The 27,237-nt window shown below is 53.2% G+C and overlaps 2 protein-coding genes across 2 annotated transcripts in view; one reads left to right on the top strand and one right to left on the bottom strand.

Moving 5' to 3' along the window:
* The window catches only part of IL17RA (interleukin 17 receptor A), a 34,525-nt gene extending 20,295 nt beyond the window's left edge, over positions 1-14,230 (top strand). Inside the window, exons 6-14 of the mRNA XM_056119984.1 lie at positions 497-544; positions 628-791; positions 1,514-1,594; positions 1,866-1,950; positions 2,785-2,886; positions 5,805-5,846; positions 6,778-8,220; positions 9,799-9,891; positions 14,127-14,230. Of these exons, the coding sequence (XP_055975959.1) occupies positions 497-544; positions 628-791; positions 1,514-1,594; positions 1,866-1,950; positions 2,785-2,886; positions 5,805-5,846; positions 6,778-8,220; positions 9,799-9,891; positions 14,127-14,230 (2,162 nt within the window). The remainder of the gene's footprint in view (positions 1-496; positions 545-627; positions 792-1,513; positions 1,595-1,865; positions 1,951-2,784; positions 2,887-5,804; positions 5,847-6,777; positions 8,221-9,798; positions 9,892-14,126) is intronic.
* A 2,890-nt stretch (positions 14,231-17,120) lies between these two features.
* On the bottom strand, positions 17,121-18,945 carry TMEM121B (transmembrane protein 121B). Its single transcript, XM_056120155.1, has one exon. It carries the CDS (start codon positions 18,928-18,930, stop codon positions 17,170-17,172), a length of 1,761 nt encoding a protein of 586 aa, XP_055976130.1. The 5' UTR covers positions 18,931-18,945; the 3' UTR covers positions 17,121-17,169.
* Between the last annotated feature and the right edge of the window lie 8,292 nt (positions 18,946-27,237).

Below are 27,237 nucleotides of genomic sequence, written 5' to 3'. Positions count from 1 at the left end.
GGGAGGGAGGGAGGGTGTGTCCCTTAGTGAGGAGTCAGCACGCAGGGAGAGGAAGTTGGTGGTGGGAGGTGATGGGACTAGAGTAGACTGAGACTCCTTTTCAGTGCAGGAAACTTTTGTTGTTGTTGTTAATTGAAAATTTTTTGGCCATACCCAGCGGTTCTCAGTGGTTACTCCTGGGTCTTCATTCAGGAATAATTCCTGGTGGTGCTCAGGGGGACCATATGGGATGCTGGGGATCGAACTTGGCTTGGCCGAATGCAAGGCAGTCGCCCTCTCCGCTGTGCTATCGCTCCGGCCCCAGTACAGGAGACTGTGAACCCTGAGAGGAGGGCTAGACTGCAGAATGCCTCTGGCCAGAAGCCAGGTTCTGTCTGGGGCTAGTTTTGAAGGGGCCATCAGTCGCCAGGCTGCCCAGAAATAAAGATGAGAGGCATCTGGACCAGCCACGCTCTAAGGCAGAGGCGTAGCAGCTCCACTCCTTCCCGTCCTGCAGGCTGCAGGGACCCCAGCATGAAGACCTCCACGCCCTGCGTGACCGCGGGTAAGTGCTGGGGCCTTGGCAGGGCTGGCCTCTGTGTGCTGTGCGTGCGCTCCCTCACTGGCGGCCCGGCCTCTGCCCTACAGGCAGCCTGTGGGACCCCAACCTCACCGCGGAGCTGCTGGAGCCCCGCCAGCTGCGGGTGGGCTTCACCGTGTGGAACGAGTCTGCCCACTACCACGTCCTGCTTCACAGCTTTCCGAGCTCGGAGAACCGCAGCTGCCTCACGCACACCCTGGATGTCCCTGCGGTAATCCGGCTCCCTCCATGGCCCTCTCCAGCGGCTGGTCACCACCCCATGGCCCAGAGGGCCAGCACTCTGGTCATTTCCACCCTGCTCTTAGCTCGGCCTTTTGATTGGAGCTTGATAACAGTTGATCTAGAGCAGTAATTAGCGTTAAAACTGTTGACCGGAGCGATAGCACAGCAGGAAGAGCATTTGCCTTGCACATGGCAATCCAGGTTCGATTCCCGGCATCCTATATGGTCCCCGGAGCACCGCCAGGAGTAATTCCTGAGTGCAGAGCCAGGAGTAACCCCTGAGCATCACCAGGCATGACCCAAAAAGAAAAAAAAAAAATAAAAAGCACTGGGTTTTGAGTTGATTCTGTAGTTGATAGAAATTAGTTGATCTGTTCCTACCACCCTAGTCTCTCCAGTTTCCCACTTCCTTTCCTCTTCTCTTTTTGTTTTCCTCTTTTCCTCACATTCCCAAAAGGAGGCGAGGAATTTCTCAGTGCAAAGATTAGAAGAAGGAGAAATAAAATCCAGGAGGTGCCCTGAGGGCAGGTGGGTCCGTGGCTCCCCAGCCTGCTGGGTCCTTGCAGGGTCACTACAGACCCTCGTGGCTGTTTCTTTTCTCCTGAAACTGAGACCACAGGTGTCTCTGCCCCCCACCTTGCTAAGCAGAGCCGCGGGTGGCAGCAGGAGTGTCCGTGGGTCCCTCCACCTTCCCGCTTCCTCCCCTTCCAGCCCCCAGAGGAGGATTTCCACCAGCAGATCAACGTCATGCTCAGCTTGCCCGATAGCTGGTGCTGCCGCCACCACGTGCAGGTGGGTAACCCGGGTGCAGACTTCTTAGCCCTCCGCTCAGAACCCCTTTTGGTCTGAGAAATGCAGTGCAGGTGAGTGCTGACAGAAACACCTCAGAGTCAGCACAGAGTTGATTTTGAGTTAATTTTTCTTGGGCTGCCTGTGCTACACTTGAGATGCCAGAGTCGCCCATCCGGCGTCAGTAGCCTCTGCTAGCAGAGAGCCCTCAGGGTGCTTCCTGCGTGCCCGGCCTCTCACAGTGCCCCTGGCCTGCCCCTTCTCTCCTCTGCAGCTCCAGCCCTTCTTCAGCAGCTGTCTGAACGACTGCCTCCGATACTCGGTGACTCTGCCCTGCCCTGCCCTCCCAGACACAGCAGGTGAGGAGCTCGTGACTGAGCTGCGCCTGGGCTGGTCCAGAGGGTAGGAGCACTCTTTTAGGGGGAGTGCCTCAGGCCTGGGGGGAAAGGGTGCGAAGGCTGGAAGGGGCCTGCCTTACATGACTGCATCACCTGGAGAATTGCACCTGTGTTCAGGACGGAAGCGGTGGGGGTTGGGGCGAGGTGATTCCCAGTGTTGCAAATCCACTCCATGGACTGTGTGTGGTGCTCGGGTGTGCTGTCCGTCATGAAACTCCTGAACTGGTAGCCATCGGACTGTGCAGGGCAGATGCCCGCCCCACACTCAGGAAACTGAGGCACAAAGCTCCAGGCACACACCCCGAATGCAGAGAACCCCAGGTTCCCATTCCCACTCACACCCCCGGATCCTCTCAGTCCGAACTCATCTGCAGTCTCCAACCCTGTGCAATCGCTGACCTGGATGAGAACTCAGCCTCCTGGGGCTTTGTCGGGCTTGTCGCCCAGTGGGCTCTTCTCTGCCGAGGGTGTCACTGGGTCTGAGTGCCTGCTTCCACTCTGGGGGGTAGGACCTCAGTGGGTGACGGGGTGCTTTAGTGATGACTTACTAATCAAGACCATCGTTTCTCCTTTGTTCCCCTTGCAGAACCAGCTGCAGGTAAGCCAGCTCCCCTTCTCAGTGCGACACCCCTCAGTGACAGTGCCAGGGCTGCATGCCACATTGATGGCAGAGCAGGGTAGAACCAGGGGTGGAGGGAGTCCTTCAGCACAGCACGGTGCGGAGCTGGGGGCCCCAGGGCAGGTATTGCTCACCTCTCCTCTCCTGGCGCATGCCCACTCTGTTCTGTTCTGCAGAGTCACTGCCCCTCTGGACGTACGGGCTCATCACTGGCATCGCCCTTCTGCTGGTGGCCTCGGTCATTCTGTTGACCGTCTGCCTGGCATGGAAGTTGGCTGGTAAGCGGCTGCCCCTCAGACCATCCCCTGCTCCTCTCTTCTTCCTTCTTCCTTTGGTCTCTGGAAACATGTCAGGCCGCATCTCAAATCTCAGCTTAGGGACAGACATTACTGATCTCTGACCACACCTCAGGGCCCAGTTTGATTAGGCCAGTCCACGTGCTGGCTCCACCACTCCCTGCCTGGGCAGGTAGCCTGACCCTAGTCAGGTTTCTCTGTGGTAAAGTGAAAACCACAGGAGTGAGGATTGGGTGGAACGGTGCATATGAGAACTTAGCAGAGAACTTGGCCTGGTGTTTGCTCAGTCTATGGTTGCTATTGGGCTGGAGCGATAGCACAGTGGTAGGGTGTTTGCCTTGCACGCAGCCAGCCCAGCCGAGCCGGGTTAGATTCCTCCGCCCCTCTCGGAGAGCCCGGCAAGCTACTGAGAGTATCTCGCCTACACGGCAAAGCCTGGCAAGCTCCCCGTGACGTATTGGATATGCCAAACACAGTAACAACAATGGAGATGTTACTGGGCCTGCTTGAGCAAATCGACAAACAACGGGAGGACAGTGTTTGTGTTTATGGTTGCTACTAAATTGGGACTATTAAAGTCGCCAAATTGGAGTTAGGCTGAGGGTCCCCACATGTGAATGGTCAGCAGGCTAGTGGGACCCCCTGAGCACCCCCTTTGTGCAGCCTCCCACATAGGAGGTCAAGGAGAGGAGCAAGGGACAGGATGCTGGTGGACCAGGGAGGCAGGGGAGGCTCGGGGAGGACGCAGGGGACTGGCTCTGGCTCCCTGGTCCACTGTGTAGGCAAGTTGCTTAACAACCAGGTTTGGTTTTCTTTTCTTTCTTTATTCTTTTTTTTTTAATTGAATCACCTGAGATAGAGTTACAAAGCTTTCATGTTTGAGTTTCAGTCATGATCTCAATGATCGAATACCCATCCCTCCACCAGTGCCCATTTTCCACCACAGTGTCCTCAGTATCTCCCCTTCCCTTCTCAACCCTACCTCTATGGCAGACAGTTTCCCTCTTACTGTCTCTCTACTTATGGGTATTGTGGTTTTCATAATGATTGGTCCTTTATCTACTTTGAGCACACATCTCCCATCCCGAGCGATCCCTCCAGCCATCATTTTCTTAGTGATCCCTTCTCTATCCCAGCTGCCTTCTCCCTCAGCTCATGAGGCAGGCTTCCAACTATGGAGCAGTATTTCTGGCCCTTGTGTCTACTGTCCTTGGGTGTCTCGTATTATGTTATTTTATATTCCACAAATGAGTGCAGTCATTCTGTCTGTCCCCCTCTTTTTGACTCATTTCACTTAGCATGACATGATCATCTACTTAGAAGCAAATTTTATGAGTTCATCTTTCCTAACAGCTGCATAGTATTCCATTGTGTAGATGTACCAGAGTTTCTTTAACCAGTCGTCTGTTCTCGGGCACCTGGGGTTGTTTCCAGATTCTGGCTACTGTAAACTGTTGCAGTGAACATACAGGTGCAGATGTCATTTCTACTGTGCTTTTTTGCAACCCAGGTTGGGTTTTCTTTTCAGAAAAGTGGATAACAGTCCCTTGTTCAAGGGCTGTGGTGAGATGCAGTGTTGGCAGGTGCTTCCAGGGAGGGCAGTGGGACGTGCATGTGGCAGAGCAGTTCCTGGGGCTGGAACAATAGTACATCGGGGGGGCATTTGCCTTGGTGACCTGGTTTGTCCTCTGGCATCTCCTGTGGTCCCGTGAGCACTGCCAGGAGTAATTTCTGAGTGCAGAGCCAGAACTAACCTCTAAGCATCCCAAGATGTGACCCCAAAACAAACAAAAAAAGAGCATCATCCTCTTTGTTGGCAGCCTTCAGCCAAGTTCTAAGCAGGAGAGAATCCGATTAAGGGGCTCAGTCCTCCTCTGCCACTACACAACCCCTCTTTTTCCTCAGTAATCAGGGAGGCTATCCAGTGCCCAAGGGACTTGTCAGAGTCGATTCTACTGTAACTGCAGTGAGAACAGGAGACCTGCAGAGATGACCCTTCCCCAGAGAATTACGGGGGCATCAAAGCAGAGACGGTCTCTGGGCCAGGGCAATGGCTCAAAGGGTTTGAGCACGTGCAGGAGCCCAGGCTCTACCCCTGACGTCACCTGGGTCCCCTCAGCACTGCAGGGATGAACAAAGTAAAAGGGAAGGTCTCATGTGCTTCTTCACAGACTGAGACACCTCAAGGCCCACACAGTGGACAGAGCACAACGGGAAGATAACTCGCCCTCCGCCCATAACTCTCTCAACAGTTACCAGGGTCCCAAAGACTAGGGCTTGAAATCAAGATTCTGACTGTTTTCGCTCACACCTCTGTCACCAGAGGGGTGAGTGGGGAAACGCCTGTTGTGGTGTGCTCCTTCACCACAAGTCTCCAGTCTTTTCTCTTCTCTCTGATTTTGGGGGTCTTGGGCGTCTTCTGGCCTCCGCACTCCCAGAAGCAGTGTCAGAGGGCCCCATGGGCTGCTCCTCAGAGAGGCCATGAGAGCTCACCCCCTTAGTGCTCTGCTCCAAGTCTGGTAGGACCATAGTGAGGGGGGAAAGAGGACTCCTGGCCACAGCTCTAAGGGTCCCTTTCAATTCAGTGCTGCAGAATCCTTGCCTCCAGCTGATGGATGTGTCAGGGGTCCTGCACCAAGAATCACAAACCCAGGAGAAGCTGAGTTGACAAGGTGGTAGAGGCTTTACTGAACCCCGCAGTGCAGACCCAGGGTCCCAGCCGGGCACCTTCAAGGACAGCCCCGCCTTCACAGAAGGCCTCGAAGCATCTGACAACCGTGCCTGGACAGCCCTCCATGTCGTTTGCCCTTCGCCAGAGCTGGGGCAGAATTCCCTTCAGACACTCCTGGCTCCCCTTTCTCTTGTAGGAGACCCACCTTAAAGCGTTCTTTTTCTTCCAGGGTCGCACCACGGAAAGCCAGGTGACGCCAACATGTCCACAGGTCAGTGTTTCTAGGGTCTGCACACATCCAAAGGCGTGGCGGGCAGTTCTCTAGAGATACATTGGGGGCTCACCTGCCAGGCTTTGGTCCCTTCTGGAGACCTCACAGTGAGAGGCCCAGTACCCCACAGAGAATTACGGGGTAACATGGCTTAGGGACAGAACTCGGATGAGTTTTCTAAATCATCTGAATAGGAAAGGAAGGTAAGGATCTTACATTCTGAGGAACAAAATCCTTCCTATAAGGGCTGGAGAGAGTATGCAGTGGGCAATGGTTTCACAAGGCCCCAGCAGGGACCCTGAGCGCAGGAGTAAGCCCTGCCTCAGCACAGCTGGGGGCCCCTCAAACAGTCCTTCCTTTGGTAAGATACTCCCATTCCTAGGCAGGATTGGTGTCTGTAGCACTGTCCTCCCATTGTTCATCGATTTGCTCGAGTGGGCACCAGTAACATCCCACAACAAATTGTGAGACTTGTTGTTACTGGTATTGGCATATTGAATACGACATGGGTAGCTTGCCAGGCTTTGCCGTGTGGGCAAGATACTCTCAGTAGCTTGCCAGGCTCTCCGAGAGGGGTGGAGGAATCAAACCTGGGTCGGCCAGGTCGGCCTCATGCAAGGCAAATGCCCTACCCGCTGTGCTATTGCTCCAGCCCAGGATTGGTGTCATTTTAAAGATATTTAAAGTACAGGCTAAAGGAATTGGGAGTGAGGGAAGATTCTTTTCCCGGAAGGCACTAGACTGGGTTGTTTTCAGGCAACAAAACAAATGAAGAGCAGCCCTTGGTTTATTCCAAGGCCTTGGTCATAATTTTCAGGGGTGAGAACCAGGTTCTGCGGGGTGCAGGCCCATCTGGGCTGGACAGCGGGTAGGGGTGCTGCCCGTGACCCTCACGGTCCTGTGAGCGTGACTCCTTCCCTTTTCCTCTCAGATGTTCAGCCCCCTGCTGCCTTGACCCCACCACCCCTGAAGCCGAAGAAGGTCTGGATTGTCTACTCAGCCGACCACCCCCTCTATGTGGATGTGGTCCTGAAGTTCGCGCAGTTCCTGCTCACTGTCTGCGGCACCGAAGTGGCTCTCGATCTGCTGCAGGAGCAGGTCATCTCCGAGGTGGGGGTCATGACCTGGGTGGGCCGCCAGAAGCAGGAGATGGTGGAGAGCGGCTCCAAGATCATTGTCCTGTGTTCCCGGGGAACCCGGGCCAAGTGGCAGGCCATGCTGGGCTGGGAAGAGCCCTCTGTCCAGCTTCGCTGTGACCACTGCAAGCCTGCTGGGGACCTGTTCACAGCTGCCATGAACATGATTCTCCCAGACTTCAAGAAGCCAGCCTGCTTTGGAACCTACATCGTCTGCTACTTCAACTCCATCAGCAGTGAGAGTGACATCCCAGATCTCTTCAACATCACCTCCAGGTACCCACTCATGGACAAGCTGGAGGAGGTCTACTTCCGGGTGCAGGACATGGAGATGTTCGGGCCTGGGCAGATGCGCTGTGTCGGGGAGCTCACAGGGCAGAACTACCTGCAGAGCACCAGTGGCCTGCAACTGAAGGAGGCCGTGGAGAGGTTCCGGGATTGGCAGATCCAGTACCCTGACTGGTTTGAGCAGGAGAATCTTGGCTCCACTGATAACCAGGAACTCCCGTCCCTGGATGAAGAAGCATTTGATGAGCCCCTGCTGCCCTCAGGGGGCGGCATCATCCGTCAGCGGCCACTGGTGCGAGAGCCTGCCTCCCCGGGCTGTCTGGCTGTGGATCTGCTCCTTGGGGAGGAAGGAAGGGGGATGACAAGGCTGGAAGCTCAGGTGCAGCCCCAGAGGCCTCTGGCAACCCCCCTTCAAACACAAGTGTTTCCGTTGGAAACGGTCCCTCCAGCTCAAGCCATAGTGCCTGTCCCACACTGCATGGTTCAGAGTAGAGTGACCAGCCACGTGACCTTGGTGGAGCCAGGTGAGGCCTGCCCTCTGCTGGAAGCCCGTGGCCCTCAGCGGAACTGCATCCTCTTCCTCCCGCAGCAAGCAGAGGACCCGCCTCTCGGCAGCAGCCCCACAGCACCACCCAGCCTCCCCCTGGATGATGCCGGGGTCCTAGCTGGGAGCTTGCCTTTCTCCTTCTTCCAACAGCACCTGAGCTGCCAAGCCCAGGCACTGTGTGTGAGCCCGACGGCGGGCCTCACACGCCCCCAGGTCCCCTCTGAGGAGGAGCAGTCGGACCAGGGCTATATCTCCAGGAGCTGTCCACAGCCCCCCGAAGGGTTTATGGAAGAGGGAGAAGGAAAGCCAACCGAGATGCTGTCCCCCGAGGACCTGGAGCGCCTCAGGAGTCTCCAGCATCAGCTCTTCTTCCAAGAGCTTCAGAGGAACTCTGGCTTGGCCAGTGTGGGGCCAGAGACTGCGGCCTCATGAGGGCCCATGGCTGTGTCGGTGTGGCTGGGCATGCCCTGGTCATGGTGACTGTCCCCCTTTCAGTGGAGACGTGTGATTCTGCTCTTTGGCTGTCACCTAATTTTTCTTCTTCGACCATCTGTCATCCTCCATGCCCACAAGATTCCACAGCCCATTTCCCAGAAGATAACAGCAGGGCTTCTGAATTGCCACCATTTGATTTCATTCTTTTATTCAGCATCTGTTTGTACCTACTGCATGCCAGACATTTGTGCTACAAAGATAAATTGCACCTGTCCTGGCCTTAGCCACCAAGGAGCTGGACATGCGTATGTACTACAGATTAGCCAACAGGATGGTTGTACGCAGGTGGGAAGGCTCAGAGGGTTATTCAATACAAAGAAGGGTACAAAGAAGGGGCACCTGGTCCAGGGAGACTCCCGGAGATGATGAGCCAAAGATGTGAATTTCCTAGGCCACGAGGCTGGTTGGAGAAGACGCATCTGTGGAAGGGAGCAGCGTGTGGGACGAATGCTGGAAGGCGAGTCCCACCAGCAGACTTTGGGCAGAGCCCAAGCTGGGGCAGGCCTGGGGGCCGGGCGAGGAGTTGGCACTTTAATCCGAAGAGTCTGGCAGACAGGAGGCTAAGAGCAGCCATACTCCTTCAGTCCTTTGGAAGAGAGGATAGAAATGTGCGGTGTGAGACCCACGACTGCCCATTCACAGAGCTGCTGCACAGGCCTTCAGCTCTTCCTTGAGCGGGACCGGAGGTTTCTGTCCACCGGGGTGTCCTGCAGAGTGTAAAAGCACTGCCCCCTGGAGGCCACTCCCCAGGGCCCCTATTTGGGCCTCTCCTATAGCACTGAACTTCAGCACAGCAGAATTCTGAAGCCTGGTGAATGGGAAATCAGGCATCATCATCAGAGGGTGTGTGTGTGTGTGTGTGTGTGTGTGTGTGTGTGTGAGTGAGAGAGAAAGAGAGATCATCATCAGTGGTGTGTGTGTGTGTGTGTGTGTGTGTGTGAGAGAGAGAGAGAGAAAGAGAGATCATCATCAGTGGTGTGTGTGTGTGTGTGTGTGTGTGTGTGTGTGTGTGTGCGCGCGCGTGCGTGTGCACGTGTAGGCAGACTGCAGAGAGAGTTTTAATAAAACAATGAGCCAGTATGCTCACTGGTAAAGAAATCCGCCTCATGATTTTTCTAGTTTCTCTCCTAGTGAGAGTTTGCCGAGGAGCGCAGGCCACTGAGCTGAGTTCTGGGCAGTGGGGTGGCCTGCATACACAGCTCAGCAGCAGCAAAGCATCAGGCGAGGGATTGGCCTCTGCCCCTTCCTAATGTTTATGATGAACCCTGATCCTCCGTGTGATGACATTCGAAGTGGCACCCTGGAGGGGGATTATTTCATGAAATGAGAGCTTCCCTTTCCTGCCATGCACAGACTCCAGCAGAGGCTGCTGGGAGTAAGGAAACAGTCTCTTTGCAGATACCCAAGTGCCAGTTCTTGACCAAGCCTCCAGCCTCCAAGCTGTGGGTGCTGTATAAACCACCCAGTCTGTGTATCTGATCTGCAGTCCAAATGGACCAGCCAGAGAGAAGAGGACAGAGCTCAGCGAGCCATCGCCTCTGCATCTCTGCATCTCTGCAGTGCCCACTGAGCCTTTGTGGTGAGCATGCCCTGCATGGGCAGTGTCCCAGGGCACAGAATGAGCCAGCCGGTGGGGATCTGATGCCCAGCAGCACACTTTCTATTTTGAATTTATTCCCCAAAGCTTCACCTTGAGATTCACTGGCCTATGAGGCCATGCCCATAGATATGTCAGTTGGCATTACCCACTGTTACCACTGTACCTCCAGCATGGCTGTTTTTAAGCCTAGCGACTTTATTGAGATAGAATTTATCACTTGATCACTTGACTTTCCATTAATCGTTGATTTGCTCGAGCGGGTGCCAGTAATGTCTCCATTTGTCCCTGTTGTGTGCTAGTGTAGCCCAATGGCGTCTGTTCGTTCTAGGAACATGAAGAGCCTCAAACCAATCGTTCATGAATTTATATATCATAAAGTTCCCAAATGACCCTGTATAATTCAGTGGCCTAAAGCAATTCAGAGCTCCACAGCTATTAGGATCACCAGTTTCAGAGCGATCGCCTTCCCTGTAGCCCTGGTTCCTTACGGATCTCTTGGCTCACCAGACATACCGGAAATGCTCTCAACCTGAGAGGAAGGTCAAGAACTTTGAGACATGGATAGAACTGTTCCTTTCTTTGTGTTTTACTCTGAACCACAGCTAGTCAAATCCTCTCATGCAGAAGAAGCCCTTCAGGAATATCAAACCCTGGAGCAGTGACCTTCTTGCCCCTCCTAATAGAGTGCAGCAGAGGTAACTCATATACATCAGGGGGACCCCCATAAAAGCATGAGATAAAACCTGTGCCAGAGCAGTGGTGTGTCCCAGTGAGCCCAGGAGCCTGCCAGCTGCTGTCACTGCTTCCGTAACTCCCTACCTGCTTGGTCCCAGTCTTGATCCCAGTCTGGAAAAGGAGTGATTCAATGGTGATCCAGCCGTTGCTAAATATAGTGCTGCTTGCAACTTGGATTCTTTTTTTGGGGGGTGGAGTCTCTGCAGAGGTGGTGGGGGCCCCCAAAGCTATACCCAGTGGTGCTTGGGAAGCCAGGCATGTGCTCACTATATCACTGTCATCCCGTTGTTCATCGATTTACTTGAGCGGGCACCAATACCGTCTTCATTTACCCCAGCCCTGAGATTTTAGCAGCTTCTCCGTACTCATCTTTCCCAATGCTACTGTGTTGGAGCCTCTTTCAGGGTCAGGGGAATGAAACCTGTTATTGTTACTATTTTTGGCATATCGAATACACCTCGGGTAGCTTCCCAGGCTCTGTGCCTTAACTCACCAGGCTATTTCCTTGGCTCTGAAATTTTGACTTGAAACTAGTTTCTCTTCTTAGGAGGCCTTCAGATTTAGTTGGAGCTTTTAGTTTGGGGTTATTTTGTTTAATTTTGGACCACCTGGCAGTGCTCTGGAGGCTTTATGATGCTAGAGGACCATGTGATGCTGGGAATTGAATTCAGGATTTCCAGATACAACACCTGTGTCAGCCCTGTGGCACTGATACAAGAGTTTAGGTTAGAATGTGGTCACTTTGTCACTTAAACACGCAGCAATGGGAGCTGGGGCTCTGAGTGCCATGGAATAATGGGTTTTATATATTTTGGAATGGAGTAATAACACAGCGATAGGGCATTTGCCTTGCGTGCAGCCAGCCCAGCCGATTCCTCCGACCCGCTCGGAGAGCCCAGCAAGCTACCGAGAATATCTCGCCCGCACGGCAAAGCCTGGCAAGCTACCCGTGACGTATTCAATATGCCAAACACAGTAACAACGAGTCTCAAAATGGAGATGTTACTGGGCTTGCTCGAGCAAATCAATGAACAATGGGAGGACAGTGACAGTGACAGTGTTTGGAATATTAAATAGGGCAAGTGAGAAAAGAGCTATGTTGAGTATAGTAAGCTTTTCATTCTTTGGCCTTCAGGGCTACAGTTGAATTTCTCCCCAAATAAATGAGGGGAGTTCCAGACATTCCCTGAGAAGACTTGCCAGTGAAGGGCATAAAACACAGTTTGCTCCAAAACGAAAGGGCCTGAGTGCATTAGCTCCCAGGAAATGCTGCTGGAGGGAAGTGCTTTAAACCAGCTAGAGCTTGGGGTATAGGTGCTCTGCATGAGGGATGCCCAGGTTTGATCCCCGGAACTGCATGTTCCTTAGAGTATGACCAGGAGTGATCTCAAACTGCCAGGAGCACCCCTGAATACTGCCACGTACGGTCAAATATCAAAAACCAAAAGCTGCTGCTTGTCAACTGATAACTGAGACCAATTTACCTACTCAGGCTTGGACTGTGTGACTTTGGGTGCGCAGAAGATGCTTCCCTGACTGTGGGGAGCAGATGAGGCCAACATGAAGCCATGACTGAGAAGTGGTCTGAACCTGGAAGCCACCCCCGACCCAGGAGTGCCCCTGCCCCCCCCACCCCCACACACACAGCTCTTTTTGGAAGGAGATCCACACCAAGTGGTGCTCAGGGCTGCCTCCTGGCTCTGTCCTCAGGGATCACTCCTGATGGTGCTTGGGGGACCATATGGCATGCCAGGGATTGAACCCAGGTCAGATGTGTGTAAGGGGGGCTGGAGTGATAGCACAGCAGGTAGGGTGTTTGCCTTGCACACAACCAACCTGAGTTCGAGTCCCGGCATCTGATATGGTCCCCTAAGCACCACTAGGAATAATACCTGAGTGCAGAGCCAGGAGTAACCCCCCCCCAACACACACCACTGGCATCACACCCATGCACACACATACCACACCACACTGCTCTTACAGGAAATTCTGGGGCTTCTTAAGTGTATGCCTGTGTTTCCCACTCCTAAATCATTTCTAGGTCCACCTCCTGGTTTTGATCTTTTCACTGTTCTCTATTCCTCTTCCCTAGGACTCACATAGAAAAGGATAGCTAGGGGCTGGAGCAATAGCACAGCGGGTAGAGCATTTGCCTTGCACGCCGCCAACCCAGGTTCGATTCCCAGCATACCATATGGTCCCCTGAGCACCGCCAGGGGTGGTTCCTGAGCGCAGAGCCAGGAGGAACCCCTGTGCATTGCTGGGTGTGACCCAAAAAGAAAAAAAAAAGGAAAGAAAAGGATAACTAGCCCAAGCTTTTCAGGAAGAATTATAACATCTTTAACATGAAGCTGAACCAAGTAACAGCTGACTGGGTTGGTGCAGACTTTGGAGACAGACAGTCCTGGGTTCTAATGTGAGCACCCCCCACCCCCTCCATGGTAACATGGCATTCAGGAAGCTTCTCCTTCCTCAGGGCTGTAAGGGGTGGCTGGCCTGGAGAAAAGAACTAAGGTGTAATCAGGGCAGGGGACGGCCAGCAGGAAGGTTTAGGTACCAGAAGTGCAGGCTCACACACCCCCTCAGGCTGAGCCCCCAAAAAGCCAGCATTCCTACACCCCATATTCACCTTGGACAAAGCTACGCTCCAGCAAACCTTAATTGGTGAGAGTAAAGTTTAACTTTGAAAAATGTATAAATATTTATAATATGCTTAGTCAAATTAATCACCTAATTTTACATCAAGATTTAGGAGCAATGAATACATGGTCTTAATTATTCCATGATCATGTCACATATAAAATTTCCCCCTGATTAGCTGTCTTGAGGGCAAGGACCATTTTTTGCATATATCATCTCATTGAATTCCTGCCGCAGCCTTGTGAATAGGCAGTCTTGCTCCTGTTTTGTGAGAGAGATGAAAACATCCTGAGAGGTCTGGTGAGTCCCCAAGGCCCCAGCTGGGGAGGCAGACAGAGTAAGGCCAGGACCGGCGTCTCCCCGACCTCTGATTTTTCCTCTCTTCACTACAAGGTCAGGCTGCTGAGTGCCCTTTGGTATAGGAGGGAGATTGCAGATCAGTTGAATATCGGAGAACTAGTGTGAGTCTAACTGTGCAGACCTAAAATTCTTAGATTCACTTATGGCTTGTTTTGGTTTTGAAGACATTCTTCTCATTCAAATATGTGAAATCACACTCTTCTGACTGGGAAGGAGGAACAAGGGAAATCGGAATAGTTTAGATGAGTTTTTCTAGCCTGGAAGGGGCTCAACAGGCTGTGTTCACGCCTCGCATGTCGAAGGCCCAGGCTTGAACCCCAGCACCACAGGCTGCCCCAAGCATCACTGAGGTGACTACTGAGAATCGCCAGGTATGCCCAGGCCCTGCCCCCACCCCAAACGAATCTCTTAGTCCTTGGTAAGTTATTCTTAGAAAGAAATGAGAATCCCAGTTTGAGTGGGTGTCTGATACTTTGCAGTGAACCTGGCTGGACCACCCCGCCAGCTCAAGACCAAAACCATGCTGCCTCCCTGGACCAGTGTGTCCACCGCGAAGAAGAAAGTTGCCAAGGTGTGCCTGTAATGTTAACTAACACATTCCCATTACAGATGAAGACCTGTAAAAGAAGACAAATGTCACAGTGACATTTCAGAATTTAGCAAGGAAATCAGGACAGGAAAGATCTTAAACCACACAGGAAGCTTGTCACAAGTCTCAAGTTCTTTATTTTCAGAACAGAATCTGGCTTTATTTTTTTTTAAAAAAAAGTGTGTGGGGGAAGAGTGATAGATGCTATGAGGTGCCGCTTGCCTTATGCCAGCCTCTCGCTGCCAGCTGGCTCTCCGGAAAGGCATGGACTCAGCCACAGGCAGGGGGCTCAGAGAAGGCTGAGCGCGACCCTTTCTAAAAACAATAAGAGGGGCCAGAGTGATGAAACAGTGGGTAAGGCGCTTGCCTTGCACACAGCCTACCTGGGTATGATCCCTGGAATCCCAGATGGTCCCCGAGCCTGCCAAGAGTAACTGCTGAATGCAGAGTCAGGAGTAACCTCTGAGCACCACGGCTGTGGCCCCCAAACCAAAAATAAATGAATAAAAACAGGTAGGCAGGAGTTCAAGTCGAGGTCAGGCCTCTCTCGCCCAGCCGTCAGAAGCACGCAATCTGAACTCAGAACCCCGGGTCCTGTGAGGTGGACTGCTGCCACGTGCCTTAAAGCAAACACCCCATCTGACCATCACGTTGGCAGGGACACCTAGTTTGACCCCACTCTTCTGATTCTCCTAGGTGTCATTTCTTGTAACTGGGCAAAATAGAAGGACTCAAGAAAAATACGCCAGAAAGGAGTACTAAGTGCTTGCACCAGAGACTTGATAGGGGGTGTTGGGTTGAGGGGACAGCAGACAGGCCCACAGGCCTGGGCTCTGCCCAAGGTGGCCAAGATGTCATCAGTGTGCCAGGAAGTACAGTTCACTGGACCCTATCCCAGCCTTCTACCTCCTAACACTCAAGTTTTTACAGCCACGTAGCAGATCAGCATCCCCAGAGGAGAACGAGGGTGGAAAAGACACAGAGTCCTTTCATACTCACTGAGATTAGGTAGCAGAGATACAGCAAAGCTGGAGAGAGAATGTGGGGAAAGAACAAGGAATGAGAGGGCTCAGCCATGCACACCCCTCTCCCAGGTCTGGGCCCCAGAATTTTGAGGACATGACACAGTAACAACAAGTCTCATGATAGAGACGTTACTGGGCCTGCTCGAGCAAATCGATGAACAACGGGAGGACTGTGATCCGTGAAATTCAAAAGGAGAGAAGTTAGTAGGGAGAATAAAAGGCAGAAAAAGACGAATTCATAGCAGAATCCAGCCCTCTAAGATTGGACCAGATAGGGTGGCGGGTTGGGGACACAGAGCACATTGATTGTAAACATTTCCCCATTGTTTTCCACTTAGAGGAGGCTCTGAAGCTGGGGCAGGCCACCAGCTCCTCTGAGCCTCTGCTGTACTGTCAACAAATGCCATAAAAGAGAGACCCCAGGAGATACACCAAGGTCTCAACGGTAAAAGTGACATGGTCACTCCAAGGCAGTGAGTGACAGTCAAACTATATTCCCTTGTCCCCTGTGCAGTGTTTCTAGCAATACATCTAACCTTTCAAGTGTGGAAAGAGAGGAGAGCAAACAAAAGTCCCTACAAACACCCACCCTATTGAGGGGTAGAGAAAAGGGATTATTTCCTGGCCTTGCTCCTAACCATCCTGCACCTAAGAGCACCTCAGAGATCCCAAGAGTGACGTCCCACATCAAGACCAGAAGTGGGCAACGCATTAGTGTCCCTTGTCTTCTCTACAAGAGAGCCACCAGGGAAGGGGTGGAGGGTACCCAATTTCAGACAGCTCATTTCTCTCCTAGATTCTCTTATCTGCAGAGGAGGAAACCTTGCTCCACCCCAGAGGATGATCTGTGAGCTGAGGTTCCTACTCCCAGAGGTTCGACTTCACATTAATCCAAGAACCCCAGCAAAGACAAAATTGAGACACAGTCAATAACAAATCTCAGGAAGGAAAGAGTCGTGGGAAGCAGAGGTAGGGACGGGGGTGGGGGGGCAGGCTGATGGCTGATATGTCCACAGACCCTGTATAAACACTGGCACCAAACCCCAGCTAGGTTCAGTGACCGTGTTAGATCAACTTCTGAGTAGTTTGTCTTTATTTTTGCAAGCAGCTTCAGTGCCAGATGCAATGAAGGTTGAAAGCACGGAGGTAGAAATGCTCACTCACCCAAGAAAGGGTGCAGTTTGGTCCTTAGGATATGGACCTTCTCCCTCCAAGCTGAGAAGAGAGGAGCAGAAGAGAGGAGGATTCCAGGCAAGCATCTCCCTTGGAGGAGAGCAAGTGGGCAGCTTCCAAGAACCCAGCTTTCTGGAAATTTATGGCCACAGACTCAGGTAGGAATGAGGATGGTGGTGGTCTGTGTGGCACAGAGGGCTCAGCCTCCTGGCTCTCCTACTGATTACAAGGGGCCACAGAGCGGACACAAGAAATCAGAGCTACCCACATACACATACATACACATGTAGACTTTGCTCATCTGGGAGAAGTTCAATAGACACATCAGGGGAAACAGTGGATTCTAGGTTCACTTCCAGGCTTGGGACAAGGCCATTAGCCACCTCCTAAAAGTCGGTACTTGCCAAGGCCCAGTCCTCCTGTCTGAGTAGGGCCTGTCCTCCACTCTCCTGCAACAGACTAGAATCCCGATAGAGCTAGGAAATCCAAGAAGCAGAAGAATCTAGCCCCGTAGAGGCCAGGATTAGGGAGCTGTAGAGAGTGGGGTGTAAGCGAACCTTCCTCCCTCATCATCCCTTTCTACTCTTGCCCCTGGCCGTCTGCAGGACGAGGTGGGAAAGATGCCTGGCGCCACGCCGTTGGCTGTCACCTCTTCCACACGGAACTTGGGCAAACCTGCCGGGAGCAGGAGCGGCGCAATCCCGTCCCCAAACGGAGTCCAGCTCCCTCCTCGACTCAATTCTGGGGGGCCACCACCAGGGTGTTGACATAGCCGTGGGTCCCGCCCTCATTCTCCGAGATGCAGTGGCCCAGCTGGGAGCCTCCCTGAGGCGGCGGAGGAGGGGGTGGGGGGGCAGAGGGCGGAGCCCCATAGCCCCCTCGGGCCCGACCAGGGGAGGTCCGACTCCCCGGGTCCCAACAGCCCTCCAGCGCCTCCAGGCCCCGGCACCCAAGGAAGAAGAGGTTCTTGAGCATGAAAACGGAGAGGGGCTGCTGGTAGCTCACCACCAGGAGGCCGCGCAGCGCCAGCAGGGGCACGTCCACCAGGCAGCCACCCAGCAGGCGCAGAAGGCGGCTGCAGCTGCCGGGTCCCGGAGCCGGGCGCCAGGGCGAGGTTGCCAGGGAGGCGTTGAGCTCGTAGAGCCAGAGCACCGGCGAGGCCAGCGTGAGGAAGTAGACGGCGATGAGCAGGTAGCGCAGGTGTGCGGGGAGCGGCACGCGGCCTTCGAGCATCAGCTCCACCAGGGTGAAGCTGTCGAGCAGGTCCAGGCACGTGCCCAGGAAGCAGCCGGCGGCGCGGTGCCGCTGCGGCTGCAGGAGCAGGGGTCCCGCCGTGCCACCGGGGGCCCCCGCCTCGCTGATGGCGCGCACCAGGCTGTAGAGCAGCGGCACCGACAGCGCCATGGTCAGGCGGAAGCCCGTCGTGCCGAAGGGCGCCCGCAGCTCGATGAGGTCCAGGATGGACGTGCCCAGGATCAGCACCACCTTGGGCGTGAAGGCGATGGAGTAGATGAGCCAGGCCAGGTAGGCGAAGGCGAACTCCCCCGCCGCGGCGCCGGACCCCACGCCGCCCCCCGCGCCGCCGGCGCCCCCGCGGCCGCCGCGCGCCTTGGCCGCGGCCCCCGAGGAGGCGGCGGGCAGGTGCAGAGGGGCCGCGGCGTGGTGGTGGTGCTGGTGGTGGTTGTGCGCGCCGCTCGCCGCGCCGCCCCGACGGCCCCGGCTGTTCTTGGCGAAGAAGATCGCCCAGCCCACCACCACCACCAGGTCGGTGGCGATCCAGGAGCACCAGTACAGGTCGGTGACGGCGATGAGATAGAGGTCCAGCAGGCCGCCCTGCGCCAGCAGCAGCACCACGGACAGCGCCTGGTAACCCCAGCGGCAGCCGGGGCTGGGGGCGCAGCCGCGGCGCCGACCCCGGCGACCCGGCCGGGCCGGCCGGGCGCAGCAGCAGCAGCAGCACGAGCAGCCGGAGGCGCCGCCGCCCGCCCCGCCGCCGCCCGCCGCCGCCGCCGCCGCCGCCGCGCGCCCCCCGGGACCCCCGACGGCCCCCGCGCCCCCGCCGAAGTCCGCGGCCGTCATGCTGCAGGAGGAGGTGGGCGTGGAGGAGGACGACGAGGCGGACGAGGAGGCGACCCCCGAGGAGGAGAGCGCGGCGGGCGCCGGGTCGGCGGCGGGGGCGCCCCCCAGGCCCCGGGGCGCCGAGAGCCCCGCGGCGGCGGCGGCGGCGGCGGCGGCGGCGGCGGGCACCAGCGGCTTGCTGATGCTCACGCTCTCGTCGTCGTCCTCCCGCTCGGCGCCGGTGCTGCTGCCGGGAGAGCCGCCCCCGCCTCCCGCGCGGCTGGTGCTGGTGGTGCTGCTGTCGCCCGAGCCCCGGCGGCCGCGGGGGGAGCCCCTCCGGAGGAACAGGGGCTGCAGCCGCGCGGCGGCGGCGGGGGGCGGCGGGAAGGAGGCGGCCGAGGACGAGACCGCGCGGGGGTGGCCGAACGCCGGGTGCATTGTCCTCCGAGGGGCTCCCCCTCCCCGCCGCGGGGGTCGCACCCGCGTCCGGCGCCGGCGAGATCCGGACCGGCGCCGCCGGACAGGGGCGAGGGCTGGCGGGGAGCTGGGGGGCGGCGCGGAGCCCCCGTGACGGCGGCGGCGGCGGGCGCGGCGGCGGCGGCGGCGGCGGGGGGCGGGGGGCGGGGAGCGCGCCCGGCGGGGGCGGATGGAGAGGCTGGCGGCGGCGAAACCAGGACTGGATTGAAGTGGGAGAGGAGGAGGAGGAGGAGGAGGAGGAGGAGGAGGAGGAGGAGGAGGAAGAGGAGGAGAGGCCCGAGCCGCGGGAAGCCTGGCGCGCTGGATCCCCAGCGCGGGCGCAGGGACCGAGGCAGGAGGAGAAAGGAAAGAGCGGTGGGAAAAGGGAGGGGCGCGGCGGAGCAGTTGCGGGTGATGCGGGGTCGGCGTCGGTGCGGCGGGCAGAGCGTCCCTAGAGAAGATGCTCGAGGTCCCTCGCTCTCCGTGACTCCTGCGCCGGCCGCTGGCGTGCCCCGCTACGGTCCGATGCCTGCCCTGGCCACGGGGCCATCCTGGTCTCCTGGAGGAGGAGGCCGGCCTCGCTGAGAAGTCGGGGAGCAGCAGCTCGGGGTCCGTGTACTGTACTGGGGTCAGTCAATGAGGGCAGTTTTCTAAGCGCAGGTGCTTGCAAAAGAGAACGAAGGGAAGAGAATTCGGGGGCCGAGTCCCGGGTTCTGAACTAGGAGGAAGCCGCTTCTAGCACTGCCGAAAATCAAAGAACAGTTTCATGCTCTTTGTTAAAAACAAAGGCTGATGAAGGTGACAGGATTTGGGACCACCCACCAAAATGTGCAAAAGAAAACGGTGGCCAACGTCCAGGAGCCCGGGGCTCATCCTGGCGGACTTGGTCATGACCTGGCTGGGCATTTTGCAGCAAATCAGGAAGTTAGCAGGAGTTTAGGCAAGAAGGAAACCACCCTGAGGCTTGTGTCTAATGCAAATCTCCCAGCACATCCTGGCAGGCAAACCTGCCCTTTTTGTTCCACGCACCTCAGGACCCTTCGGGCTGTGCTGCTGCTGGGGTCGGGGAACTGGAGGGGATAGAGGATGCTCACGCCTTGCCTTTTTTCTTGGTAGTGGGAGATGGGAAGGAGGGAACAGATGAAAAGGGCAATGGTGAAGAGAACGGCTCTTTAGTGGCCTATGTGGTGCAGTAACATACGGCAAAAGCATGAACGTTGATACTATTATTATAAGTTATGTTACTTCAAAAGGGGGGGGGATCCCGGAGATAGTATGGTGGGTAAGACACTTGCACAAGTTGACCCAGGTTGGATCCCTGGCATCCCATATGGTCCCCAAAGCACCACCAGGAGTGATCCCTGAGCAAAGAGCCAGGAGTAACCCCTGAACATTGCCAGGTGTGTCCCTAAAACCAGACCAAAACAGGATGGAGAGCACATATGCTTGCCTTCCATGTGTCCTACCCGATTTGATCTCCAGTGTTGCATATGGCCCCTCCCCGTAGTCCACCAGAAGTAAGCCCAGAGCACAGCGGGGTGTGGCCTAAAAATCAAACAAACAAGACTTTTTTCTTTCTGTATTTAGAACTTAACATGCATGTTTCAGACCAGATCCTTTTCAGAGCATGGGTTTCCTCTTGCTGAAAATTAGCTTGTCCTTAAAGGGTTGCATACTATGATGGGTTTATTTGTGACCCCTAAAATTTTATTTAATGGTGCCTGAAACCCCTGTCACTGTCCTCCCGTTGTTCATCGACTTGCTCGAGCAGGCCCAGTAACATCTCCATTGGAGACTTTGTTGTTACTGTGTCTAGCATATCAAATACGTCACAGGGAGCTTGCCAGGCTCTGCCGTGCGGGTGAGATACTCTCGGTAGCTTGCCGGGCTCTCCGAGAGGGGCGGAGGAATCGAATTCGGGTCGGCCATGTTGGCTGTGTGCAAGGCAAACGCCCTACGGCTGTGCTATCGCTCCAGGCTGAAACCCCAATACTGCATAATGTTACCTTTTATGGAAACAGTCATTGCAAGTATAATTGGTTAGGATGTTTCATATGGAGTAAAATCATCCAGTATGGCTGATGAACTTAAACAAAAGGAAATTTTGTGTAAAAATATTATGCATGGGCGGAAAGATGTGGTGTGTTGTGTGTTCACGGGCTCTCTCTCTCACTGCCCAAGTTCGGTGCTCTTGAGCTGCTGTGTATGGACTGGATTTGGGTTGGTTGTTGGCTGATATTTGCCTTCTGTGGCGAAGGAAGGAACGAGGGCCAGGCTGGTCCATATCAATTGCAGTTTATTCCAGTCTCCCCTCCGTTCTACTCTGATTCCCCTTCTGCTTCTCTCTCTGGTGTCCCCTCTCCTGCTTCTTGCTCCGATGACTCCCTGACTCTCTCTTTCTGCCTCAACTCTGACCCCTGATTCTCACTCTCCTTCCGCTCTTACAGTCTTAGTTTATATAGCAATCACATAGGGTGGTGATACAAAGGTGGGTTGAACATTAACAGATCAATGAAGAGGGATAAGACCACTCCTCCAGAAGATTAACTCAAGGATAAAATCTCATCTAAGGAGATTACTCCAGATTACTAGGAGATCCGCTTAAGGGCGGGATCCCATCCAGGGTGTGTCCTGGGTGTGCCACTTTCTTCTTTCCTCAGCAAGTAATCCACTTGAAGAGTTGTAGCAAATCTACTTCTAATATTTCTAGCAATGCCATTCTGTATGAGCACAGTAAGAGATATATCAAACTTAAAGTTTGGTTCTTCTTGAGGACATCTCATTATATAGTCCAGACCAGTCCTCAGGCCAGATTAGTCTTCCTAACCCCAGCAGGGTCCTAATCTCATCATTATTTCTGGATCATGACAACATTTTTCCATGATCATGCTCTCAACTTATAAATTGAGTATTGTGGCGCTTTGGCCTGGCCCATTTCGATGCCAGGGTAGCTCACAGCTTGTCCTGGATCCATTCAGTCCCACGTTGGGACCCTGCTTTTGGGGTGCTAGGAACTAAGGCAACTGAGTTGGGAAAGCAGATGCCCAGAAGTAAATATTATTCGGAGTCAATCAACTCCCAAGTTACAAAGCATAATATTAACTGTCTTCCTGTGTCCATACAGAGAGGACATTGCTTTAAAGTAAACTAAGTTCCCTGCAGCAAGGCTGAAAGAAAAAACCCAATGTTATCCTACAATTTTGGACATAGCAACAGGCCATGTACAGAGGGAAGATGACAAGAAGAGTCAGGAAGAGAGACCTGGAAGATCTCCTCTCATATCTGTTTTGAGCTTCAGGTTCCAGTACTGTGAGAACATATTTCTGTCCTTTAAGTCACCAGGCTTCTTGTGTTTTTATGGTAACCCTTGCAAACCAGTACAGACACTATGGCAGATTTCAGTCCACTCACTAACATGGAAATGGTCTATGAAATATGAAGCATTAAACTTAAGATAGGGATGGGATTGAGGGCTACGCATTCCTGCCCTTAAGGGCTTTATTGGCTTTATTATCACAGTGTAATGGTCACAGGCACAAAGAACATCTCTCTCTCTCTCTCTCTCTCTCTCTCTCTCTCTCTCTCTCTCTCTCCCTCCCTCCCCTATCTCTCATTTGTTTTGTTTTGTTTTGGGGTCACAGCTGGCAATGCTCAGGTTACCCAGGACTTAATGCTGATGGGTTTGGGTAACTATATGTGTTAACTGGGAATCAAACCCAGATTGGGGGTGTGCAAGGCAAATTCCCTACATGCTGCATTATCTCTCTGGGACCTCTCTTTATTATCTTAATAGAACTAGAATAGAAGGCAAATATCACCAAGCCACTTGTAAAGAACAAATAAATGGAGGTGGATAGACTTCTAAGCAGAGCATCACAAGAGTAAACTGAATTTTTCTCAATTTTCCTGAAAAAAAAAAAAAAAGACAAGTAAGGTGAGAGGTAATGGGCGGAGAAAAATCTCTACTCTAGGAGTGGGGGTAAGGGGTGAGGAGTGGTGTGTATGTTGGGTGTTACACTCTATGTGGAATATATAACTTTAGACATTTGTTCGCTTTGCTATCCTCTCTGCCTTTTATTACATTTTTTTCCTTCTCTCTACATGAGGGGCTAGAGCGATAACACAGCGGTAGGGCATTTGCCTTGCGTGCGGCCGGCTTGGCTGAGCTGGGTTCGATTCCTCCTCCCCTTTCGGAGAGCCCGGCAAGCTACCGAGAATATCTCGCCTGGACGGCGAAGTCTGGCAAGCTACCCATGACGTATTCGATATGCCAAACATATATATTGAATGGAGTTGTTACTGGGCCCATTCGAACAAATTGATGAACAACAGGACAGTGCAACAGTGCTACAGTGCTCTCTACGTGTAGAATATTTGTGAGAAGTCATGAATGGTAAGCTTAACAGTAATATTTTCTAAAATTCCTAGAAGATAAAGGAAATAAGAACAAACTGGAATTATACAGACATGAAGAAAAATCAATTAAGATGACTGTGAAGTGATACCAGGAAAGAATTGACAATGTGGCCCAGCACTGGGCACAATTGACTTGGGTTCAATACCTGACAGTGAAGAAAGAAAAGAGGGGAGATGAGATAGAGAGGGAGAGGGGAGAGAGAGAGAGAGAGAGAGACAGAGAGAGAGAGGAGTTTGAAGCAAGATGAAGCAAGAGTATAGCAGATAGGGCATTTGCCTTGCACATGATTGAACTGAGCTGGGTTCAATCCCCGGCATCTCAAACGGTCCTGCCAGCACTGCTTGGAGTTAATTCCTGAGGGCAGAGTCAGGAGAAACCCCTGAGCACAGCTGGTATGGACAGGAAGGAAGGAAGGAAGGAAGGAAGGAAGGAAGAGGGGACTGGAGCAATAGTGCAGCAGGTAGGGTATTTGCCTTGCATGCGGCTGACCCAGGTTCAATCTCTGTCACCCCATAAGGTTCCCTGAACACCATCAGAAATGATCTCTGAGAACAGAGCCAGGAGTAATCCTTGAACACAGCTGGGTGGGGCCCCGAAACAAACAACAACTCTCCCCCCAAAAAAAGAAAGAGAAAGAGAGAAGATTGTAGGACTTACTGCTCACGACCTACGTCACCTGTCTCTGGTACTCTGCAGCATTTGCAAAGTTCTCTATCTAGTCATCATGCAAAGCAGAGCTTGCTAAGATGGGGAAGACTTAAGCCTTGGGGCTGGGGGCTCACCTCTGCCACTGGCTATGATTTCTATTTCTATTACCTCTCCGAGCCCCAAATTATCCTGATGTAAAAAGGGCCCAATTTCTACCTTGATGAGTTGTTGTTATTATTAAGCAGGTCCTGAGTTGAAGAACCTGGCACAGAGCATGCAACTCTGTTCAGGGTAGCTGCTATTACCACAGTTCCATTTGGCACATGTCCTAGTGTCTTTATTTCCCAGGGAACAGTCACTATCGCACAGGCCACTCATGACAATTTTCTGGGCTGGCTTCGTTCCTGAGACCACATTCTGAGTATGCAGCTTTGTACTTCAGTGGGGAAGCTGCTATCACTAGGGGCCACAGGGAAAGATTCAGCCCTGGGGACTGATGGCAGGCCCACCCCATGGGCAAGGAGGCAGTAGCCAATGCAACCTACAATGATGTGAGGGTCACAATGACCTGCAGATGTCAGCCCAAGTGAAATGGATTGGATCACTGTCAACTCCTAGTGGAAGTGATTACAGCCTATTTCCCAGCTTTCCCCAGGGAAAATGATAGTCAACAAGTAGCCTAAAATCGGGTCCAAGACTTCTGCTCAAGGGGCCAGAGAGGTCACACATAGTGTAAAGCATTTGCTTTGCATGCAAATGACCCAGGTTTGATTCCCCCACCCACCCCCCAGCATCCAAATGGCCCCCTGAATTTCACCAGGAGCAATTTCTGAGTGCAGAGCCAGAAGTAGCATCACAGGGGTGACACCAACAACCCCCCCTGCAAAAAAAAATCCCAAAACTTCTGCTCAAAAGTCAGGGAAATAATACAGAGATTAAGGCACTTACCTTGTATGTGGTGGACCCTGGTTCTTGGTTCAATCCCTTATGTGGATTCACTGGCATTGCTTATGCATATGTCCCTTGAGCACCCAGGAGTGACCCCTGAGCACAGAGTCAGGAGTAGAAGTAATACCTGGTCACCACCAAGTATGGCCCCCAAGCAGGGGCTGGAGTGATAGCACAGTGGTTAGGGCATTTGCCTTGCACGCAGCTGACCTGGGTTCGATTCCCAGCATCCCGTATAGTCCCCCGAGCACCACCAGGAGTAATTCCTGAGTGCATGAGCCGGGAGTAACCCTTGTGTATCGCTGGGTGTGACCCTCCCCCCAAAAAAACAGTTGAAGAATGGGGTATGGTGCTGCCAGCAGGTCAATCTGTACCTGTGAGGCAAGTGCATCTGCAGCCTTATGGTGCCTTCAGACTTCTAGATACCCCAAAATTGCTGCTGTGCCTTTGGCCAGACCCCAACAACTTGGGGTCAAGTTTACCAAGAAAGTAAACGGCCAAAAGTAGGGTATATGGGAAACACACCCACAAACCACTTCCGGCTCAGTTATGTAATTAGAGGCAAGACCTCTCTGGTTCCTAATCAAACTTCTTAATGGCCACGATTCCTGAGACTCAGAAACAAATCTTGGAAACCAGTGGCTTTTGGCAGAAATGCGTCCAGTCCCTGCAGTAGGTTACCAGTGCCTGACGACCCCAGGTGGGAATAGGTTTTGTGCCTTGGCCTGTTCCTCCTGGTGGCTTGGTGGCTGCCATCCTCCAGAGGCCATTGGACAGTCAGGTTTGGGCCCACAGTGACGAGACACGTGGGACCTCACGGGATGGAGGTGGAGCCAGCCTTTTCCTCCCCACCCCAACGAGACCCCAAGTTGCTGCCCATGAACGGCTGCTCTGGCTCCTGATCAAGCTGCTTAACGGCCATGATCCCAGAGACTCAGGGACAAATCTCAGCAGAATTTTGGCAGAAATCCCTCCAGATTTAATTGTTAAAATTTCGGAATTCCAAAATCACGTGGCCACTATTGCGGCCACATGACATCATATGTTATTCATAATAAGCAAGGTAAAGGTAAAAGGTAAAGGCCCTCCCGTTGATCGTCGGTTTGCTCGAGTGGGCCCAGTAACGTCTCCATTGGAGACTTTGTTGTTACTGTGTTTGGCATATCGAATACTCTCGGTAGCTTGCCGGGCTAGAAAACAAATTGTCTACGGTTGCCTTTTTGGCAGATCTGAGTGTTGAGGTAAAACTCCAAATAATAATGGTGGGTCTGGTGTCGAAATATTGAATGTGATTAAAGTAAAGAGAGAGAGAGTAATGTGGAAGTCATCTGCCCCACAGGTAGGGGGAGGGTGTGGGCTGGGGGGTATACTGGGGTTTTGGGTGGTAGAAAATGGGCACTGATAAAATGGACACAATGGGTGAAGGGCACTGATAAAATGGGCACAATGGGTGAAGGGGCCGGTGTTTAATCATTGTATGACCTAGACTTAAACCCAAAAGCTTTGTAACTGCTCTCACGGAGATTCAATAAATAAATTTATAAAACGGAAAAAAAAAAAACAGTTGAAGAAGCAGAACTAGAAGACTGAGGTAAAAAATGGCTCTGTGGGGTTGGAGTGATAGAACAGGTTCGATTCTCAGCATCCCATATGGTCCCCTGAGCACCAACAGGAATAATTCCTGAGTGCAGAGCCAGGAGTAACCCCTGAGCATCACCAGGTGTGACCCAAAAAGCAAAAAAAAAAAAAAAAAAAAAAGCACTGGGCTCTGTAGGGAACACCAAGGAATCCACTGCAGAGCTCACTGCTGTCATTCACTTGCCTCTCTCCTCTGCTCACATCACTGGCTGGAGAGTGCCCTTCTCTCACAGGTATGGGAAGACATTTCCTGTAACTTGGGCTGTGAATCCCTTTGAAGTTAGCCTCTACATCTCTGGGAAATGCGCTGTCAGTTGGTCAGATTAACTTCTGTGGAAGATTTTTTTTTAAGTAAATCTGCTTTTAGGTAGAGACCCTGAATAAATAAATAGAGAATAGACCATGAGAATGAGAAAGTACCTGATTGAGTAAGTTGATGGTCAAAGTGTCAGAGGGACCTCATTTTGCACTGAGTTTTTTCCAAAGCATCTATGCACACACACATACACACACGCTCACACACACACAGAAAACATACACACACACACTTTTCTTCAGCCTCGAAAGGGTTTCACAAATATGTGGCAAGATAGAAGAAGACAATAAACCCTTCTCATGTATACAGTAAGTGCAAATAT

The sequence above is a fragment of the Sorex fumeus genome, unplaced genomic scaffold, assembly GCF_029834395.1.
Source record: "Sorex fumeus unplaced genomic scaffold, SorFum_2.1 ptg000042l, whole genome shotgun sequence".
Taxonomy (NCBI): domain Eukaryota; kingdom Metazoa; phylum Chordata; class Mammalia; order Eulipotyphla; family Soricidae; genus Sorex; species Sorex fumeus.
The sequence above is the reverse complement of the archived record's forward strand: the minus strand, read 5'-3'. Positions and strand labels throughout refer to the sequence as shown.

What these genes read in the sequence shown, in the direction of transcription:
- TMEM121B (XM_056120155.1), bottom strand. Translation starts at nt 18,930, where the DNA reads ATGCACCCGGCGTTCGGCCACCCCCGCGCGGTCTCGTCCTCGGCCGCC.